This window comes from Embiotoca jacksoni, unplaced genomic scaffold, assembly GCF_022577435.1.
Source record: "Embiotoca jacksoni isolate LCO1_2020_lvr unplaced genomic scaffold, fEmbJac1.0.p SCAF_17, whole genome shotgun sequence".
In the NCBI taxonomy this organism is placed as follows: Eukaryota; Metazoa; Chordata; class Actinopteri; family Embiotocidae; genus Embiotoca; species Embiotoca jacksoni.
The window spans coordinates 8,581,261-8,604,271 of NW_027185307.1; the positions used below are offsets into that span (position 1 = coordinate 8,581,261).

General features: G+C 41.3%; 2 protein-coding genes across 5 annotated transcripts in view; both read left to right on the plus strand.

Annotated features, from left to right (window-relative positions):
* LOC138199424 (enoyl-CoA hydratase EchA19) overlaps window positions 1-23,011 on the plus strand; it is a 54,280-nt gene that overhangs the window by 6,920 nt on the left and 24,349 nt on the right. The window contains exons 5-8 of one of the 4 annotated variants that reach the window (XM_069151493.1): window positions 9,624-9,773; window positions 11,195-11,310; window positions 14,157-14,302; window positions 16,703-16,773. In XM_069151493.1, coding sequence (XP_069007594.1) covers window positions 9,624-9,773; window positions 11,195-11,310; window positions 14,157-14,264 — 374 coding nt within the window. In that variant the 3' untranslated portion in view covers window positions 14,265-14,302; window positions 16,703-16,773. The other 3 variants (XM_069151494.1, XM_069151492.1, XM_069151495.1) reach the window with 3 other exon arrangements.
* Window positions 18,861-23,011, plus strand: part of bmp6 (bone morphogenetic protein 6) — a 49,545-nt gene continuing 45,394 nt past the window's right edge. Inside the window, exon 1 of the mRNA XM_069151490.1 lies at window positions 18,861-19,713. Within this exon, the coding sequence (XP_069007591.1) occupies window positions 19,305-19,713 (409 nt within the window). The 5' untranslated portion in view covers window positions 18,861-19,304. The remainder of the gene's footprint in view (window positions 19,714-23,011) is intronic.

Here is a 23,011-nt window from a genome sequence, read left to right on the forward strand (position 1 = left end):
AGACACAAGCTTTCATCAGTGAGACCTCAAACTACGAATTCCTTTCATTTTTTCTTCTTCCACTACTTCTCCTACAGACCCTTCTTTTACTTGTAGTGCTACTTATTTTAGTGCTTTTCTTAAAACTCAACTTCCTCTCCGGCTCATATTGCTCCTCAAATTCTTTCTAAAGTCATGATGTATAGTCTTGATGAGAGTTCAAAACTACGAGAGCTACAACTGCCACCATTTAATGTACATTTAACGTAATCTTTGACCTCAGCATCTATCTTTAGAGCTAGTTGGGGTTTTTCCTAAGTTTTGGGGGGTTTAGGTGCTGTGGTGGCAGTGGATGGTGGTTGACTAAAAACTATGCATTTTCACGTAATTAAAAAATTACAATATAAAAAAAAGAAGCTTTTTAATGAAACTATAGTTGCTTGGGTGCTGTGAAAGAAATGCAGTACATCTAGTTGAAGCCATAAACGCTGCTAAAACTATGTGAAACTCTTTCCTCTACTTTAGTAGTCAGATGGGCATTTTAAGAAATCATACTTTTTGATAATTGACTGTTATCTCTCTCACACACACACACACACACACACACACACACACACACACACACACACACACACACACACACACACACGGGCTCAACAAATATCATCAAACCCTGACCTTCAACAAATCAGATGAGAGTCTTCAGCTCCATCTGTGAGATGAGGGCTATTGTTTGCTCTGCACGTCCAACACTAAACTTATTTTGTCTGCTGACAAAACTAACCATTGATTGGGATCAAAGCACAGAGCCGATTGTCCATCCACAGATCAACAAAAAAATGTACAAAGCTGTGGTAGACTTATAACATGTTTACCTGGTAGTTTATTTTCCTCTGTTTATTTGATGGCTATAGTTGTCTTTGTTTTTTTTTAATGTTTCTGCTGTTTGTACTGAAGCATTTAATTTCACAGCGGCACGCACGCTCCTCTTCTCCTCCTCTTGTTGTTTGATTGCGGTTGTGTTTTAGGTGCATTGACACAACTTTCTGATGTTAGAGATGTGATACCAGGCCGTGAAAATAAGGGGAAAAATATTTTGTAAACCAACATGATAGTCGCATGAACTATATGTTGTAGGAGTAGTTATAATGCTACTACTAGTAATACTAATGACACGAATAGGTATACTATTAGATGGATAGATACATGCATACATACGTACGTACATACTTTATTAATCCCTCAAAGGGACATTTTTACGTTACAGCAGCATATACAGGGCAAAGCAATAAAAATGACAAATATAAAACATTACCAATGAAAGTCTGTCACTACTGGCAGTGGTAACAGATGTACTTAGTTCTGCTCCGACCTCGTGTCCTACAGAAGAGTCAGGGACCTTATTTTTGGCAGACTCTCTCTGTGTGTTTGCTCAGCTAATTATATCTGTCCATGAAAGTATCCTTGTGTTTTCTCTTTGCATCCCAGCATACATCATCTGTCTCCTAATGCCAGGAAGCCGACACTGTTTCTATTTTTCAGCTTTGTTACTCTGTCCTCTGTTATCACCACAGCCTCCTCTTGTTTGTGTGCGAGGTCGGATGGAGCCGTAGCGCGATAACGCCAGTGACCGTGACCTTTTGGCATCACGTCCAGAGTCTGCTGGGCAGTCTTGATAAGTAGAAGAGGAAGCCACCGACTGCCAGGTTTCCACTGCAGGGCCAAACAGGGCTTCCATATTATTTATGTCACACAATTTCCTCATAAACAACATTTTCCTTTTTTGGCGTCTTGTAGCCTACTGGCACGGTTTGCCCACTGACTGGGCTAAACTTTGAAAAAAGATCAAGCAGCACTTCAGATGTTCTGCTGTAAACACTACAAGCTACTGCTGATCCCAGCAAGTCACAGTTGACTTCACTATGTAAAAGTGGCTCGTGTTGGAGCGTTGCAGCATCTCTCATATAGCTGTCATTCCTTTAACCATGCTGCCGGAGGGCTTTAAATACAACCATAGTGTTTATAAATACAGCTGTTGTGCTATAATTTACAAGCAGTAATAGATTTAGAGTGTAAACATGCATGGCTTATCATGTCAGGCCTGTAATTTTACCGGAGAGCATCCTGGCAGTGCCCCTGTCTTTCTGTCTGAGTGACTGTACGTCCTCCCGGACGCTCTGGTGTGATGATGTCCTCAGAATTGCTCCGCTCTCTCTGCTGGAGCCTTTCTGCTGTCACTATTGTAGATTTCACATTGATTGAAATTGAGCTATATATTCTTTTATTCTTGTTTATGCCCATTTGAACTAAACATCATCAGAAGACAGACGACTTTATTCCTCTTTACATGCTCGTAACATTCTTCTTTCTTCCTCTATTCTAGTGCTACCCTGACATAACTGTTTCTGATAACTGAACATAATAATTAAAAAACACCCCACTTTAATCTTCTATGTTAGCGAGGAACAAAAAAACACCAAAACTATCCAGAAGAATAAAAGTTCCAGTAGTTTATGCATGTTGAACTCTACTGCACACATCTAGTTCCATCCAAAATAGGTATGCAGTATCAAAAATACTTAAAAAACTGGCCTCAAATGTCTTTTTGCATTTAAAATATTGTTTAATTATTGTTTTATTTAACCAGTTTTGCATTGCATAAGCTCTTGTTCAGCTGCTTGTGTTAAACATTTGCAAAGTTTTGTTGTTGTAACCCAGCTCTATTTATCACCACCGTTTCATACGTTTACCTGCACACAGTATGTCCTCTGCTTGTCTTTGCTTTAAGTAATTGGTGTCTGTAGGAGAGTGTTTTACTAAAAGTAAAAACGTTACTCCAAGTTTTACACATGAATATCTCACTCGGAGGGAAAACCATGCTTTTCATCTGTAATTCTCTACATGATGTTTCAGTGTGTAGGATTTAAGGGAATCTATTGACAGAAATTGGATATAATTCATTCATATTCATGATTTCACTGGTGTGTAATCACCTCAAACTTGGTATTGTTGTGTTTTTATTACCAAAGCCTTTCATATCTACATAGACAGTTCTAATATGTTTTCACAGTAGCTCAGAGGGGACAAACCAAAGCTGTCTCTACACTGATGGCAGGGGAGGGTGAGGTAAGGGATGTTCAATTGATTGCAATCAGCAACTTCACCACTAGATGCCACTAAATCTGGCACATTTTTGCTATAATGTTCAAGTTCAAGCTACAAATTTTGCTGTCTGGTGGAACCAAATGGAGAAATACAATAATATTACGTTAAAGATAGAGATGCAGCTCAGGCGAGACACGGGAGACAATCTGTGGACACAAACTGACAAACGTCCTTCAAAAAAAAAATCTCGTTGTCCACTCTGCATGTCACATCAGAGATGCAACTAATCTGACGCCTGCTCTCAGAGCTCTTCCATCAGCTCCAAACTATGTTAGGGTGACAGAAATCAACATTTCTGCGGTTTTGACACATTAAGTTGCACATTTCCTCCCTGTAATTAATTCCCAGCCTCTTGATTGCCTCACTTCTTCAAGGCTTGTTTGTCAACACATTTGAGCTGTGTCCTCCAGCTCAGCCGAAACCACCGTGGTTTTTCATTTAATGTGCTTTTAGCAGAGTGATTATTACTTAGACTGTGGGTTCGGCAGTTTTATACTCATTTTCTGTGTAGTTGTGTTTTGCACATCCAGCATCCACACCTTCTCAACCCTGTAGTTTGTGTAGTTTAAATAAATTTGTGGATGAGGGAGCATAAGCAGGATTTCTTAAGGCTTATTAGCCTTTAAAAAAAGGCTTTACAGAGTAAAAAGACCAAGCAGCATGCATTTATTTCCCTAACAATTGAAAACCAAACTTCCCTTGCTTTTTACATCAAAAGCTCCGCTATTCTGTGGGACGCTGAGTTTATTTAAAGATCCAGTGTTTCTTAGCGATTATTTCCTTTTAATGGTCGAATTCTGTAACCGTTTTTGGGTCGAGCACAGATGGCAGCAGCCGGAGGGAATCCCTGGTGGCTTTGGAGTTGAAAAGCCCTCAGAGGCTGGCTACACTGCTCTGATGTGGGCCAATGGCTACCACAAAGATCTGACAGTTTTCTGGCATGTGATTGGCTGCCGAAACCTGCGGCTTCCTGTCTGGGGCCCCTCTGCCCCGCCAAGGAGGAAATGAGAAGGAGGAGATGGTTGCGTCACAGGAATCTGGTATTAGTGTCTACTGCTCAGAGACCTGAATGAAAAACCACGGTGCTTACCTAATTCCCCGATGTTATTTTGGTTCCTTAAACCAAAAGGAGCATCACAAGCGAAAAAAGAGCTGGCACAGGAAAAGGAAACTTGAAATACTTTAGTAATAATTCATTCAAGGATTTTTCTTTATATAGAGAAACTAAATCAGGCGGGCCTCGAGGTTGTTTTGGATTGTTCCAGCGCTGCACGTATGATTTTACTGTTTAAAAAGGAGACCGTGAAGTGGAGGCCCCTCCAACACACCCCCCACTTGGCCAGCAGCATCTTGCAATCAATGTCAATTTCTCTTCCGTGTCCCTTCTTCCTAAAATGAAGTCCCGTCTCGGTACCTGGATGAGTAGGATAGATGGAGAGTAACAAAGAAGCCAAATGTTGAATATAAGTCAAACTGCAGTCCAAAAGCTGACATAAGATCGGCCAACTCAAACACCTGCTCAGTGAGTTTGAACCTGAGTGACATAGTCTGGCAATGACATCAACTTACTTCAAAACCGTCCTTTCTTTTGAAACTGCAGGTTTTTCCTCCATGAAAAATGAATGAACAGAGCAGTTGTGCTGCTGAGATGGAAAACAAGTGGATAGATTGAGACGGCCATTGTTTTTGGGCAATTACCAGATAGCACATTAATCTTGATGGAAGATCAGAAGAAGCTGAAACTTCGGGGAACACTTCTCTCCCGGTGAGATCTCATCACTTTAAAACTTTCATGTGATTTTACACGTTTTATAAGCTGTTACACCTCCTCTGCCATTTTCCCGGTTCAAGGCCCCATTTGCCGCCTTGGTGGTCTTGTGTAATAACGCTCTGCAAACTAAAAAATACAGAGCCATGGTATTTAATTAGTGTGCTAAAGACATGAAATCAAGTTAACTGCGTGGCACTCTTCTCTGACCCAGCCCAGCCCAGCTTCCCAGCGAGTATTTCAAAGCGATCTTCCGATTGAAGGTCTGCTCTTTTCCATCTGTCCATTTAGGCTGGACTTATCCGGAAATCGTTAATCCACATCAAACTTAATCGCATTACCCTCATGGGAGGCCATTGTAGTGGGTTTCACTTTGATGTGGTAAGGATACCAGCAGCACCAGGAGCAAACCAGGATACTCAAGTGTGTCACGTTTCACACTGTCCTTGGCCTGTTAGTAGTTAGACTGGTGGATCAGCTGTTTAATCTCACCTCACAAGTCATGATAACTTTTCTGTTTACATACAAATGCCTGTAATCTTAAGAGAGCGATGAATACCTCTTAAATATGTACAGATGCCAACTGGAGTTAAGTTAATATTATAAAACACATTAACCTTTTTTTTAAATGTTAACGTTTTTGTGCCGTTTTCTAAAGGGAGCCACTGTAGAAACATGGCGAGCTCCATGGACGAGAACCTGCTCCCCCTGTATATCTGAAGGGCCCATTGTAAAGTGACAAAAACACAACATATTTTAGTTTATGGTGATTATACTCTAATGGAAACATAATTGTCAGTGTATTATTCCATTCCTGCCAATAGATCTCCATAAATCCTTCAGACTGCGATTTTAGCTGCCATCAAAACGTGCTTCCATCATTTGTAGATATTCTGAAACATTACAATATATAACCGTGAAGACCTTTGTGTCATTTACCAAATGTGACTGAAAGAAGACAGATAGATAGATTTAAAGATAGATTAAAGATACAATACAATACAATATAATCCTCAATAATCCTAAAAAGTCAGAATTTCTTCATGAAACAGTTTGTGAAGACTTGAAGGACTCAGGAAGACCTGAACTCTGCTGCTACAACAGGCTCACACATATCAAAGTTTGCAGTATGTAGATAAAATACAAGGTTCCCTCTAGACTTCTACACACGAGTCTGATAAGCAGCGATGGCCCTGTGATGCAGTAAGAGAGCCTCCTCTTACATCTGGTTATTCAACAATAGGCTTTGCTGACTCTTGTTGAGCCCTTGTCTTGTCAACGGTCTTATCTGCTTTGAACAAGAAAGCAGAAGACTCCTGTCCAATTGTTGAGCTCATTATTGAGGACCAAACATGACAAATCCACATTTTTGTTTTGGAGACGCTGACTGATTATCTTGTATCAGGATCACTGCCAAACATTTCCCTCCTAAAAAAGAAAAAAGAGGATCTCCACCTCAGCCTGGCTCTTTCAAGCCAAACATACCTTTTGAGTTAGAACTACTTCAAGGAGGTGCAAGCCAACCTCTCAGCTCCAATTCATGTGGGACAAAGCACAGGTCTATCAAACAGGACACATCAGAGAGAGAGAGGAGGGTGAGGGGTGGAGGTGCTGGAGACGGGCGCTGTGGATAAGGGGGGAGATCCTTCCGGTTGCTGATAGCAGTGGTGCCAACAGCAGCACCAACGACAGACAGACTGGAGGTCAACCTGGCTCGTTATCTGCTTTTCTTTGAGTCGGGCTCTGACCTATTCTGACTCATTCCAGCTCAGTGTGCGTCTCTGTTTTTCTGACACTCAATTTTCCTCCTTTTCCTGTCATGACGACTGCCTGCCATGACGGAGAGAAACTGCTTCTGCTGATTGACTTTCTGTCACTGAGGACTGTGACCAAGGACGTGCTCATTTGCCAGGGGTCAGATGAACAGACTGTTGAGTAACTCGGATAATTAATTATTATAAAAAAAAAATTTAAATAAGTTTTGAGTCAACATTAGGTGTTGTTTTTAAGTGTGTGAAAAGTTAGCCGGTTAACAGGTCAAAACAACTAAAAGTCACAGGAAACTGGTTAAAATTATAGCTAATTATACTTCATGAACAGGTAAAATAGTTATGGCACTGGTATGGTTTGAACAGATATCGATACGAGTTGTAAATATTGGTACATAAGCTAAAAGTGTTGGATAAACCAATCAATCTCAAATGATATAGTTGCAACCCAATTTTTAGAGCCACTTATTTCACCAAAAAATAGTGCAGTAATAAACAGCACCTTCATGCGCTTTTAGAAACATGAACTGACCAGAAAAAAGTGCAACAAAAATGAAACTAGGATTAAAAACCCAATACAATAAAAAGGCAGACTGGTTGTAAAGTACAGATATGTGCTTTTCAAGCAAGTTTAAACTGACGATGCTCATTAAGTTTAAGAATCTAAACTGAACTGTTCAAAATATAAAGACAGAATTTTCGTGGAATAAGTAAAAAGGGCCGACTTATCTAATCCTGACGCTGTTTAAAAGTCCTTGAATAAGAGCTAACAACTGATATGACGACATTAGTTTGGGGTGTTACTGTCATTACAAGGCTAGCAATACACTTTACATAAAATACACTTACAATTTCTTTTATCCTCAATTTTTTTTTTTCTTTCATGCAGACATCCACCACCAGTTGAGACCCACTGGGGCAAACGGTTGAAACTAAAGGAAGCCATCCTTTAGTTTCAACCGTTTGTCCCAGTGTGTGCATGTGTGAATGTGCTGCACACACAAACTTGTCTATAAATGTCCTTGTACATGTACGTGTGTGTGTGGTGCAAGACAAAACTCCAAAGAGAGAAACCCTGGCTGGAACACTCAGTTGTTATCTTGGTCAATATTGAAAAGACCTTGAATTAGACACACACCTGTGCTATTTTTAGCAAAAGGAATTCAGGGGGTGTTTCTGTTGCATTTCATCGGCTCCGGGTGTTCAGCCGTACAGTCTCAAATTTCTATTTCAGTACAACAAACTCCTGTGATGAGGAATGACTGGAAAAGTGAGGGAAATCTCGTATTTGAAGACAGTGTAGAAACTCTCCTTTCTTTTGCTCCTAATCAGTCGTCCATCTGTCAGAGCACCACATGTGCTGACTGTCTGAATCAGAACCAGAACCAGAACCCCGGATTGGTCGCACATGTATTAACGCTGGTATTCCATGTATTCCAGTTTAATTTATTTGAACGACGTGGAGAATGAGAGTAGCTCGCAGAGTATGAATAGAGTCACATTATTTCCATGAGTCCCCACAGAATGAGAGAGAAGGGGGAGGGGGGGGGGGGGGGGGGAGAGAAAAATCCAAAAGCTAGCACGATGATTTGGGGTTATGAAAACATGTTCGACACATGTGCTCCCAATAAGAGGCGGTCAAATAGAATCAGGGCCTTGGAGGAATTAGGGAGTTGGGATTGTGGTGAAGAACTTGGGAGAAGTGAACAGTAGAAAGTTTGCCAGTTGCAGCTGGTGCTCTTTAGAAATTAGGACAGATGCCAGAGGCTTACTGTACCTCGCCGTGTGCTCTTCCTCCCTCCTTCCCTCCTCTCCCTCGCTCTGGACACGGTAATAATGCAAATGTGTCCAGTGGGACTGAGAGTGAGGAGGAGTTTTTCACGTGCTGATGTAAAGAAAGCAGAGTTACAGCTGAGGAGTAAAATTGTTTCAAAGCTTCGTTCCCCTGACGGATGTAACCTATATTGTTGTCAGTAGTATATTATGCATCTCTTAAGTGTTTCTTCAGCTGCTTTCACACAGCTTGAGTGACCCGAGCACATTACACTGGCACAGTGGTCTACTTACCCCTTCACCTGGTACAGTGAAGTAACCCAAATCTGTGTTTGAAAGGGATCCTCTCCTCTGGATATTTTTGGACCGTACAGATGTGGGAGAGTAATAGCACACCAAGAAAGTGTTCATATTCTCAGTGAGGCTGTAGCGTAGACTGTTTTTCAGTCAACAAAAAACTTTATTTTGTTAGTTTTATGATTAATTGGTTAGACATTGGTTGTTTGGTCAGAGCTCTACAGTTAGTGGAAAAGTTCGATATGGCATTATATTGCAGTGTTGTTTTGATACACGGACGGCAAGTATCAAGATTTTATTATGAGTGAATAAATAAATAAGTCAGATGCATAAAACGTGGCCGACAGGTTTTTATAACTGTTGGTCAAACTCTGCTTGACATCCCATTTTACTGCAATTAAAATGACTGAAATGAGATGCACAAATGGAAAAAAAAATTATTTGATAAAACAAATATTGACAAAGTTTTCCTTTTGGGGACAAAATTTTAAGTTAAAAAAAAAGGTCATCCATTACAATTTATTTATACTATATAATTGTACAATACACTACCAATTGCAAATGTTTAAAATCACAATGACGTTATATCATATGGCCTCTGGTGATTCCCACCAACCACAGTCAGTTAAAAGAAATTAAATGTATTATGTAATGTTTGATACAAGACTGAAAACTAATAATTGGTCCAAATTATTGATGAATTTTCTGCACATTGTCAAAAGGAATGATAAAGGAATAATTGAAATGTGATGTTGCGCATTGTGTTGGTAGATGTTACAGTTCACGGGATGTTTTGGATGACCTTCATCACCTCCGAACGTGTTTGGTGGCTCCAAGATACGCTTCATACTTAAGATCTGATCTTTTCTCAGGAGTTCCTCTGATCGACGGAGGCACAGTGCGGCTCCCGCGTCTTATTGGTCTGTCCAGAGCGCTCGACCTGATTCTGACCGGACGACCAATTGGAGCCCAGGAGGCTCTCGCCTATGGACTGGCCAACAGAGTTGTTCCTGACGGCCAAGGTATGTATCTAAGTTTATGTTGTTGTTGTTTTTTTTAATCAGTGTTGTGGTGTGGTTTGCAGCTGCAGATCAGACCGTGACACTTTTTCAATTAAAATTGAAAATATTTCCAAACATTGAGGATTGAAAAGTGTCGAGCAACGAAAGTGTGACGTGTGAATGGTTTTAGTTGATCAGATATTTTCTGATCTAAAATAGGGAACATTTTCAGCATTAAAGCAAATGGACGCAGATTTTTGTTGATACGTTGAGCGCTCAATAATGCAACATATTCAATTTTGTTAAATACAAAAAAAAAAGGGCTAAAATATATTTGTATTGCACAAAGTAGCATGAAGAAATGTAATGCTCTGCTGACATTCAGGAAACTGCATTGTGCTCGGGGAATTTTAACGCTGCTCCTTTTTAAAGATGTGAACTCTTTTATTTTTATTTTATTTTATTGTCATCTGTCTAAAAGAAAGTGACAATGCAGTGTTTTGGTGGATGACTCTCTGTGGTAGTTAAGAGCAGACAAACCTTTCTGCCCACAACAATAAGCTAACAAGTGTTATTAAATGGGAGGTGAAGACAAAATTTATCCAGGAAATATGGTGCAAATAAATCCTGGTCCAGCCTACAGAAGGTGACGTTGTTTTTACAGCATGGAGAACAAATCGTTACTCTCTGTAAAGACACCAAACAGAATGACGCCTGGGACCCATTTTCATTCAGGAAGTGTAGTTTTTAAGAAACTTTCTTGTAGATCAGACGGACTCGTATATAATCTAAATTGGATTCCAGTGAATCTGTTTTCTTTTGGCTTCAGCTGGAGCTGTAACTCACCATTAGGCCTCTGCGCTTCTCTCTCATTTAAACAGCAGTCTGAGGATTAAGCTACGCACACATCTCAATGTGGCATTTCCTGTTATATTAATGCATGAACGATTTAAGGATCCCGTATCCTTAAATCCCAAAGAAGCCTCTCCATGTGCTTTTCACGGCTCCATCTCTGATTCCCTCCTCAGACGTCAGAAGATTAACTTAATTCTTTTAGGAAGCTCGTCTTCCCACAGTCAGACCTCGGACTAATTGCCTCTCTGAAGGATGATCACTTAGTGCAAGTTTAACATCAGAGGGGAGCTGAGAAGTAGCAGCTTATATACACACACACACACACACACAGAAGGCATCAGAGTGTGCCATTATGAGGCGTGTTTTTTTTTTTTTTTCCACAGCACTGATCTGGATGCTGTCCAGAGCCTTTATGTGGGAGAGGAGGCAGAGTGGCATAAAGAGACCCAACATTAAAGAACTGATGAGTTTCTGATAATAGAAAAGGAAAATTGTTTATGTCTGTGTTTCGAATGGCTACATCTGCAAGTGTATCTATGCTGTACACTGTTTATGTGCTTCTCTATGTGTTTATGTTGCAACCACAGCTTTGGAGGCAGCACTGCAGTTAGCAAAGCAGATCAGCTCCTTCCCTCAGCAGTGTCTGCGGGCCGACCGCTCCTCGGCCATCTACAGCTGCTATGACGCTCCGTGTTTCACACAGGTACGTGTTCCACAGGGGTATGTGTTCCTCTATCACACCTTATCTGTGGCACCAACACATCAGACGCAGCAGTGCTGTTTTGCATGCGTCCATGAGGTTGCAGCACCAGATCTGTATTTACACACGTCGGTGGAGGAACAGCTTAAAATTGTTGTGAATGGCTTCATTCATTCATGTTGACATTGTTGAGGTTTCGAGAGTTGAAGGCCTCTGGAGGCCCAGAGAGCTGTCACAATAAATGTCAAAGAAGGAAATGCCTCAACACAGAACATAAATAGAAACAGAAAACCTAAACATATTTAACAAAACATACATATATCATAACTATTAACTCTCCTTAAGCACTTCATCATACCACTTCCTTTACTCTACAGATCCTTGCAGGCTCAGACTTGATTGTGTATATATATATATATATATATATATATATATATATATATATACACACACACAGTGGGTACGGAAAGTATTCAGACCCCTTTAAATTTTTCACTCTTTGTTTCATTGCAGCCATTTGCTAAAATCAAAAAAGTTCATTTTATTTCTCATTAATGTACACTCAGCACCCCATCTTGACAGAAAAAAACAGAAATGTAGAAATTTGTGCAAATTTATTAAAAAAGAAAAACTGAAATATCACATGGTCATAAGTATTCAGACCCTTTGCTCAGTATTGAGTAGAAGCACCCTTTTGAGCGAGTATAGCCATGAGTCTTCTTGGGAATGATGCAACAAGCTTTTCACACCTGGATTTGGGGATCCTCTGCCATTCTTCCTTGCAGATCCTCTCCAGTTCCGTCAGGTTGGATGGTGAACGTTGGTGGACAGCCATTTTCAGGTCTCTCCAGAGATGCTCAATTGGGTTTAGGTCAGGGCTCTGGCTGGGCCAGTCAAGAATGGTCACAGAGTTGTTCCGAAGCCACTCCTTTGTTATTTTAGCTGTGTGCTTAGGGTCATTGTCTTGTTGGAAGGTGAACCTTCGACCCAGTCTGAGGTCCAGAGCACTCTGGAAGAGGTTTTCTTCCAGGATATCTCTGTACTTGGCCGCATTCATCTTTCCTTCAATTGCAACCAGTCGTCCTGTCCCTGCAGCTGAAAAACACCCCCATAGCATGATGCTGCCACCACCATGTTTCACTGTTGGGATTGTATTGGGCAGGTGATGAGCAGTGCCTGGTTTTCTCCACACATACCGCTTAGAATTAACACCAAAAAGTTCAATCTTGGTCTCATCAGACCAGAGAATCTTATTTCTCATAGTCTGGGAGTCCTTCATGTGTTTTTTGGCAAACTCTATGCGGGCTTTCATATGTCTTGCACTGAGGAGAGGCTTCTGTCGGGCCACTCTGCCATAAAGCCCCGACTGGTGGAGGGCTGCAGTGATAGTTGACTTTGTGGAACTTTCTCCCATCTCCCTACTGCATCTCTGGAGCTCAGCCACAGTGATCTTTGGGTTCTTCTTTACCTCTCTCACCAAGGCTCTTCTCCCACGATTGCTCAGTTTGACTGGACGGCCGGGTCTAGGAAGAGTTCTGGTCGTCCCAAACTTCTTCCATTTAAGGATTATGGAGGCCACTGTGCTCTTAGGAACCTTGAATGCTGCAGAAATGATTTTGTAACCTTGGCCAGATCTGTGCCTTGCCACAATTCTGTCTCTGAGCTCCTTGGACAATTCCTTCGACCTCATGATCCTCATTTGCTCTGACATGCACTGTGAGCTGTAAGGTCTTATATAGACAGGTGTGTGCCTTTCCTAATCAAGTCCAATCAGTTTAATTAAACACAGCTGGACTCCAATGAAGGAGTAGAACCATCTCAAGGAGGATCAGAAGAAATGGACAGCATGTGAGTTAAATATGAATGTCACAGCAAAGGGTCTGAATACTTATGACCATGTGATATTTCAGTTTTTCTTTTTTAATAAATTTGCACAAATTTCTACATTTCTGTTTTTTTCTGTCAAGATGGGGTGCTGAGTGTACATTAATGAGAAATAAAATGAACTTTTTTTATTTTAGCAAATGGCTGCAATGAAACAAAGTGTGAAAAATGTAAAGGGATCTGAGTACTTTCCGTACCCACTGTCTATATATATATATATATATACATACATACACACACACACACACACACACACACACGATAAGTGGACAGCAAAATGATGCACCATGTTTGTACCTCTTCTTGGCACATCATATGATCAATATATTCATCAAATTATTGTGAATTGTTTTCACACTTTTATGCAGACATTAGTGCCTGCACCTTTTCTTAAAAATTAAACATGACATATTTTAAGCAGATGCCTCGGCACCCTATTAATGTCCAAATGACTCCAAAGCGATGGCTGATTTGTCCGAGCATCTTTTCTACACATTTGAGCAAGTAAAAAACAAACAGATTTGCTTCATTATTTATGAAGTTATGTGCATTTCATATCAGCTAAACAAGCTGTTATAACCTGAGAAATGATGAAGCACAGATGTTTGTTTTGCTTTACAAAAGATGTACAAATTAATAAATCCACTTTTGAGTCATTTGGATGTTGATGAGGTGATGATCTGATGGGCTCATGCTTGAAGTTTTAATGTTTCATTTCTTCAAAATTGTTTGAGCACAAATGAGTATTTTTCTTACATCCTGATCACCTGCAGTGCCAAACTCACAGAGAAGCTTAGCTGTAAAAGAACGGGAAGTTTCACACAATGTCAGTTGTCAATCAATAATCATACAATTAATCACCATAGTGCACAGTTTTTTTTAATTCTTTCAGTTTATAATATTCAAGGTTAACCAGGTCAAGCACCTTAGTTTTTCATTGCTTCAATGTCTCTTGTTCTGTCCAGGCAATGCAGTATGAAATGGACCACGGGATTCCCGTCATCCAATCAGAATCTATCTCTGGAGCGAACCAGTTCAGTGCTGGAAAAGGAAGAGGAGGAAAGTTGTTGTAGGATGTAGCCTGCAGAAGCCTTGTGAATTATGATTTCAGGTGATTTAACACATCCTGCTGCATCCATGTTCAAACTCTCTGTTCACCAGTTTAAAATATTTCTACTTTTCAAAAAATTCAGAAGAACTCAGCAAATATTCCAGCACTACGTATGTAGTCGGTTTTGTGTTGTGATAATCTCAGCTCCTTACAGTGATCTGACCATTTTAGTTTGTTAGCAAAGCATCACTTTTACTTTAAGAGGTATATAATGGGGACTAGAAGCTGTAAAATATCAAGGATTAAGTTGACTTTTCCCAAATAATGCCACTGCAAAGACTTTATTCAGCAATGACGCAATGTTTATATCTAAAATTTCAGTTTGTTATGGGTTGCACTTCCGAACAATGAGCACTTTTCTTTTGAGAAATAGCATCTAAAATGAAAGGAAAATAAGATATTAAGTTGGTCAAAGTCATTTTAAATCCACTGTGTGCAAATTATTTGTATAACAGCATTTTCTCCCTCAGTCTGCAAGCACCACATTTTGTGTGGAGATGTTTTCAGATGCTTGTGAGGGAAATGAAATCCTCATCAAGTATAGATTGGCACTTTAAACACAAACACACTTATTTCCAAAACTATGTTCAACCCAAACTGTCATTTGAGTATAAAGCTGTTACTCTGATTTTTTTTTTCCCTTTTTGTGAATTGAAAATAAGATTCTGCTGAAAATAAATAGTCTTGCACATTTATTTATGAACAACTGAAATCTCTTTCAGTGCAGAAATGTTGTACGTTGTGACCACAAAACTAATCCAGCACGAAAGACTAAAAAGGCATAAAAAGCAGCAAACCTGCAGCAGCTTACCATTGTTCCTTTGACTTGGAGTGAAAAAGTCTTGATTACTGGGATAAGTTGTCTGCTTGCATACATGTGCATGTGTTTGCATGTGTGCCTTCGTAACCATAGCGATGTAATTATTGGGAGAAAATTCAGCACTTTCTGTCAGATCTGTGCCAGGTGTAGGCATTCCTACGGCTTTGGAGCTTACTTCCCTTTAGTTTTGCGAGTTGGAGGTGTGTGTGTGTGTGTGTGTGTGTGTGTGTGTGTGTGTGTGTGTGTGTGTGTGTGTGTGTGTGTGTGTGTGTGTGTGTGTGTGTGCGCGCGCGCGCGCGCAGGTTTGTTGAACTCTTCTGTAACCTTTTGAATGCTCTTGAATAAAAATGCCTCATCGGAAGAAATAAAACCAAAAAGTATCCTGATGGGAGTTGTGTGCGTGAGTGTGTGAGTAAAAAAGATACAGACAGAGAAAGACCTCATTAGGTCTAGGAGGTGTCCTGTCTAGACAGTGTGATGACAGGACACAGAACTTCTGTTTAATGTTTCCTCCTCCCTCTGCTTCCAATTCTCACGCACGCACGCACGCACGCACACACACACACACACACACACACACACACACACACACACACACACACACACACCTGCTCTCCCCTCAGGGTATGCGCACACACACACTCTCAGATATGCACACTATATCAGTGTCAAGCAGAATGCCGGGTATACACAGCAGTATTTAAGTGCTTTTTAAATCATTGTCAGTCTGCGCAGCTTGTTTAGTGTTGTGAGAGTTGTGATAGCAGAGGAGAGCACCAAGACAGAAGGAGCTGTGGATGGTTTCAGCGAACTGGGTAGTGTTTGTTTAACATGACACATGCCCAAGATAAATGATGGCCCATGAGACCGTGAAGAACTTGGATTTCATGCTGTTTGTTACTGTGAGCTGACTCATACAAAGTGGGAAAAATGACCCATTTCCTTCCATAGTTTTATCCAGAAAACCACCATTTCCCTGTTTCTGTGTTTAAAGCCAAAATGGCATGTTGTAAAAAAAAAAAAAAAGGCACAAAATCATTTCAGATGAAAGAATTATGCTTTGCTCAATTATGCTCAGCTGGACTGCTCAGTCTGTGGTCGGTAGTGAGCACCCATTCAAATAAATGGGAACGTGGCTTCCAAGAAAAGCTGATAAGTGACTTCCATGAAGTCGCTCTGCAGCTCTGAACTGAATCTATTCTTTCACAGTTGGATCAGCCAGTCACCTCTTTCACACACACATCACACACACATCATTTTAACTCAAACGTTTCAAGTCTGCACATTCCTTTCACATTGTACTGGAATCGTTTCTGCTTAGTTGACTGGAAAATAAATCTCTGGTATGATTGTATCTAATGTTAAATCAGTTTCAGTCACTAGATCATGACATGCAAAAACATGAGCATTGCCCTGATTTGACATTTCATTTAAGCTGTATGGGAGTGATATGAGTTGTGGCGTAGTTAGTCTGGAAGCTACCCAGCAGTAGATGTTCGTGTGTGTGTGTGTGTGTGTGTGTGTGTGTGTGTGTGTGTGTGTGTGTTGCTTTGATGCTGCTTCTCACTCTTCACATCCAGATAAGATAGGCTCCGGCAGTAGCAGAGACGCAGAGAGATATGGACACCTTGGGGCCTTATCATCTGCACCAGCACCGTCTGAAGGGGCCGTGAAGACATAACACAGGTTAGGCTGAAAGGACTGATGGGAGCAAATGAAGATTTTAAAAGAATTCCTTCTCTGTTTCTGGGACATATTTAGCTGTGCTCTGCTAATGGATAACTACATTGAAGAGCTAAGTCTCAGCTTCAGTTGGAGGAGGTTTAAATTGTAAGAGCGCAAAGGTAATCGGTTAAGTTAGTTGAGGTTAGATGTAATGATGAAACAAATATCAACCCCTATCAAAATAGAGTAAAGGGTGACCCAAAATGACACCTTGTCTGTCAAACCTGCTAGTGCTTTTGTTATGGTTTGGGTCTGAACGGCTGCCAAAAGAACTGGCATTTATCAATGATTTCACTGCCGACTGAAGCAGCAGGATGAATGCAGATGTATATTCAGACCAGTGCATCAAAACTTACTGGAGGAAATGTCATCATTTAGCAGGAAACATGTGGCCAACGAGCTTTTTATTGAGCTGCATTTCACTTGACAAGGACGAAAGACAAAACCCACAACAAACAGCTGTGAGGGATTGGAGAGCATCACCAGGGAGGATATAAAATGTCTGCTGATGTCTGTGGGTTGAAGACTTCTGGAAGTCACTGCAGAGGATTTTTCTCACAAAATATTAAATATAAAGATTTTGTTATAATTCAAGTTTATTGGTTAAACTACTTCTGAAACTGCACCTCTGTGTTAAAATGACTCTTTCTCCCACACAGTTATTTCTATATCAGTGTAAACCTACTCAATTATTATAGCTGAGACTTGCCACTTAAATGTTGTAGCCGTTGTTTTATACCAAATTTAACATGCTGAAGCACAGAGCCTCAAGAACAAAAAATATGTTGCTGTCCAAATACTTATGATCAGGACTGTGATTAATCAATTTTCATCTCGGACAAATTACCAGCAGCGCAAAGTAATTTAATTCATCCACTCAAGTACTGGACTTTATTACAGTTTTGAGATACTACTTTTTATTTGATGGTACTTTATACTTCCTCTTGACCTCTACAGGGAAACATTGTACTCTCTACTCCACTACATTTATTCAACGGCTTAAGTTACTTTTAACGTGGAGATTTGACACAAATCACAGATTGACACAATGCACATTATAATGTGCTTTTACTGTTGAGGATTAAGCCAGTGCTTTCCAACGTCTTTGTCATTTAACATCTAGCAATGTGTAGTCAAGGATTGTTGTAAACAGCTCCACTAAAAACCAGGACTTACTTTTAAACATTTCGTTTCAAATACTGATGTTATTGTACTGAAGCAGGATTTTTTTTTTTTTTTTAAATCGAAATACTTCTTCCAGCATTGAATTTGACCTGTTGCACAATTTGTTCACGTGTCCAGTGGCATTAACAAGGCAGGTGCAGCCCGGACTCTTTTCTCCTCTGTCGGTGATGTGCGTGCACTACTTGCTGTTTCTCACTTCATCGTCAGGGGTCGTGCCTCAACTGGACAACATGCAGGAGACTCGGCTCTAAAGCATACATCATAGTTCTGGATGTGCACATATGTGATCAATGTTTCATCACAGCAGTTATGACAATAAGTGTTGACTTTTAGTGTCGAGGAGTAATTCAAATGATTAAAGCACAACTATCCGAATCTAATTAGAAATAAACGGCTGACTAGTCTGAAGTTAAAGACCTGCTCCAACACTACTATTGATAACTGACGTGTAACAGATATCAAGAAGGCGTAGGTTAAGCTACGTCACGGAAATTGTAAGAGAATGTAAGAGACACGTGAGGCTCAATACAAATGCAAAGACTATTTAACTTGACGGGTTTATTGGAACAGACAGACTGTTATTCCGTAGCGAACAAAATATGGAAATATGATGTTAGACTTGTCCTTGCAGCCTAAAAAGCTCCACCTCTGGCTAAGTGCGCACGGAGTGGGCGGTTTCTGAACACACACACACACACAAACGTTCACACGGATACGCGCGCACGCACGCACGCATATTATGGACTGCAACCTGCTGATTCCTGTTAGACTCTCTCATGCAGCCTGTAGGAGTGGATGACCGTCGCTGAGACCAGCTCAACTGTTGAAGGACGGCTCTTGTCAGTGCGCAGCGTTGCAAAGTCATAATAACTTGGAGAGTAAACACATCCGCTTTAGTAAAATGGCTTCTATCAGCGGAGTTTTACTTCTTTGGCTGGTGATCGTCGCATCAAACGGTGTGTTTTGACCGACTCACCGGAGCGCTCAGAATAAAGTTTCACATGGTGCACTTTATCCTGAAGCAGCAAAGCGCGCCACGGGAATCAGAAATGAAAGCAGGACCGACACTATTATTTGCATCTTGCTTCAGGGAGTATTTCAAATGGCTTGATACACGACTCTTCTTTTGCTTTTGATCTGTGGTTGCGACAGATAACAACGCTCTCGGACGGACTTTGGTTACAATTACGCACATTTTCTGCACTCGGATAGGCGACTGAAGCTCCGAGCCAGGCACACTTGGGACTCCGGAGAGCACAGCGGGACAACACCATGACCAGCTGCTGGCTTGCCTTGGTCGGATTGTGGTGGAGCGCTTATTACTGCATGCTGACGGTCGCGGGGAGTAATTATTCACTGGATGGAAACAGCGACGCGCACCCGGGTTTCATCCACCGGCGGCTGCGGACGCATGAGAAGAGGGAGATGCAGAAGGAGATCCTGTCCATCCTGGGGCTGCCGCACAGACCGAGACCGCATTTGTCACACGGAAAGTACAACTCCGCTCCTCTTTTCATGTTGGACTTATACAACACTATATCTAGCGAAGAGAAAAGCCAAGTGGAAGGCATGCTGGACCGATATCAGTCCATGCGGACGACCCAGAGCCCTCATCTGGCAACGTATCAAGAGACTGCCTTTCTGAATGATGCAGATATGGTGATGAGCTTCGTTAATTTAGGTGAGTCACTTGAAAATATCTTTTATGGGTCGTTTTCCTTTTGTGCGTGATTGTGTGTGGTCGTTGTAAGCGAAGTAAAAAAAATTAAGCAAGCAAAAAATTTTTTAATTTACGAGACTTAATTAAAGGGAGCAGGTGTTGGACACTAGCGGGGATTAAGTGGAATGACTTTGCCTGCTGAGGCGGGAGTCTTAGGTGACTAAATGAGGCAAATTTACGGAGATATGATTTTTTTTTTAAAGGCCTATAATTTGCGTCTTTTTTTTTTTTCTTATCTAAGAGCATAATTTTTCCATGCTTTATGCACCTGTAATCGTCCCGTTTTGTAACCTCCATCACTTAACACAGGGCATTACGCAAAGCGGACGCACCATTGTGCATATTTGGAGTTGGACTTTGAACTGGTCCATCGTGTGAACCACATAGAGGGCAAAAAAACGTACTCGTCTCCTCTGTGGTTCGATAAACTGATGAGGTTTGTATTGTCTCAGAGGAATTTATTGTTATACGTCCTCTCTCCGGGTAGACTCGCTATATATCCTCGGCTCATTTATAGGACCAAAATTCTGTGGCCAGTCCTGCTGTGCAATCTACTCCGTGATTTATGTGTTCGCGGGGAAATAAACCTCGTATCCTCAGCAAACCATCAACCACCACCGCTGGTATTCCTACATAAAGGGCTATTCCTGCCGCTGACCTCCAGTGCAACGAGTTGCGGTCTTTGCGTAAATTGCGTCGCATTGTTTGTGTTTCCCAAGCAGATTTGTCTTTAATTAGCCCCAGTGATGATAAAGAGGGACACTTTAATCATAACGAGTTTGAAACATAAAAGCTGAGAGCCCTTCCTTCCATTAGCAGCACCAGTGTTTACTGGGAGACTCTAAACAGAGCGCTTGAAGATAAACAGAGGCGCTGCCAGAGTCAGACGCTGCTGGACAAGGAGGCTTAAATCCAGATTGATTGTCATTCTGCTTGGGAGCTGAAAGCATTGTCATGACTGCAGTGGGAAAATATCACTGCTGAAGAACGGACTCTCATGTTGTTGGTTTTTTTTGTGTGACTTTGGCTTCTCTTGAAACAAAAAATTATTTGAAATCTTTTACCTCTCATTTTTTGTAAACCATTTGTAGCCACTCAGTACCACAAATGAAGAAGAGAATCAGGTTGGAGCGGCTCGGTTTGAACAAACTTCTCTACTTATTGGTCCTCGGAGTATTGGTGTTGCAACATGTAGTGATGAAAACCAGATATTCAGACAGAAGGAGGTTGTCCTCTCGGTCTCAAATATCGAAGCCCCCTCTGTTGGCTTCTGTGGGGGAGTGTGATGGTGGCGGCGTGGTGTTTGTGTGTCTGTGGCTTGGTGTTCCTTTGCTGTGTGAGTTTTGGTTTATACTCCTGTGCTGTTGCACATCTGGCTCTCTGCTTTGATTAATCACGTCCTGTGCATCTTTTGACAATTCCCTCAGATTTCTGCGGTGACCGGGGGATTAGGTTGCCATCTCCTCCAGCCGTACACAGAGTCCTAACCGCCCTGGAGGAGGGACGGCTTCCTCCCCGAATGTGATTGTAATTAATGTCGGACAGGCCAAGGCTCCCCATCTGCTTTGCAAATAAGGCCTTGCACGACTACCGTGTGTCATCGCCATCCGATTCGTTTTTAATGTGGCATTTTTACTCGATTGGAGCGACTTAGAAAGCTACAGCAGAAAGAGGCCTGAAACACTTCTGGGTGGTCCTTCTTGTTTCAAAACTAGCCCCAAAAATCTGGATATCATGTGTGGCCAGAGTGAAACTATAAATTAGAATCAAGATAAATGAAAGGAAGAAAAGCAAAGAACCAAAACAATCTGTCTGATATAATGTGAAGTAGCAAGATTAACAGACATAGGTCAAGGCGGAGCGCCTTCCTTGACAAATACAAAATGATCTGTCAAATCGAGGCAAGGAGGACGACACTGGCAATGTTGATACTGAAGATCTGGATTCACCTGTTTACATTGGCAAACCCTCTCTGTGTTCAGATGGGTGAATCTCAGACTTTAAGTGGACCCACAGCAAATAAAACTGTGATAGTGATTTAAACTCGGGTCTCTACTGATGTCTTTCACAGCCAGCTGTGGCAGCAGCACAGATAGACAGCTCATTTTCTGACCGTGTTCCCACGGGGCACCGATAGATTTAAGAGCCTCTGCGTTACATCCAGTCTCAAATGCTCTCTCTGCAAACCATATGCCTCTTCATCCCCTCTCTGCGTGATTCATGTAGACCTCTTGGTCAGTCATCCGTTCTCCTCTGCTGTCATCGCTTGCTCAGAATGACCCACTGAAGAAAAAAAAGCCGAGCAAGTTGTGGAAAACTTCAAATTGGGGGGGAAGCAGAAGTTTCCAGCTCCTTTTTCATCTTCATTCCTAGAATAGCACGTTCATCACTGTTTGCCTTGCGGACGTCCTGCTTTCCACTGAGGTCTAGTGAAGTGACACTGCGCTGCGTGACTCATGCTGTGTGACACTCAGCAGCTCCGAACATGTTAATGCATAGCCGGGTCCTCCAGTAATGGTACCAGTCGCTATTCATGAAGATTTAGAGCTTGTTCACACCTGTTTAATGTTGATTTTAACAGACTTCATGTGAAATGAAATGATTCTCTTTTACTTACACAATGAAACTATGATAATCTAACGATAATCTCATCACATAAATGTACTTAAATAAATTAATAGTAGCTCATGTGCAGGAAATCTTTAATCCTTGCAGCCCTATACTGTAGAAGTCCCTCTGAAAGTCTTTACGTGGACCATTTTAAAATCATCTTTTTTGTATTCATATTTGAAGAGAACTCTGGTTTGGATATATTTAGTGGATCTGCTGCTAACACACCTTCTATAAATCCCTCACAAGGTCATCTATTGAGGAGTATGTGACCAATATTGGTAATGTTGCATCCCAGTGGAAAACAAATAGAGGAGGTCAATGCTCACTCACTGACATATTGCTGAACAAATATCCAAAGCCTCAGCGAGGGGCTATAAAAGCCAGCAGGGGAAAAAATTTGCTATTCCTATCAGGTTTGGTTTTTGAGGTCGAGCCGTCACCTCGTGGTTATGGCGAGTCAAAGATGCACAGAAATGCCTTTTGGTTTCACGGGTCGCAGAACAGGAACTCCAAATGTTGTTCCTGTGTCATCTGCATTTAACTCTGACGACTTCATTTCACCATAGCCCCCCCCCACACTCCCCATTGCCAGCCCCACAGACAGGTGCAGAGGCCTCTCTAAGGTTGGCTTGGCTCTCGAGGGCAG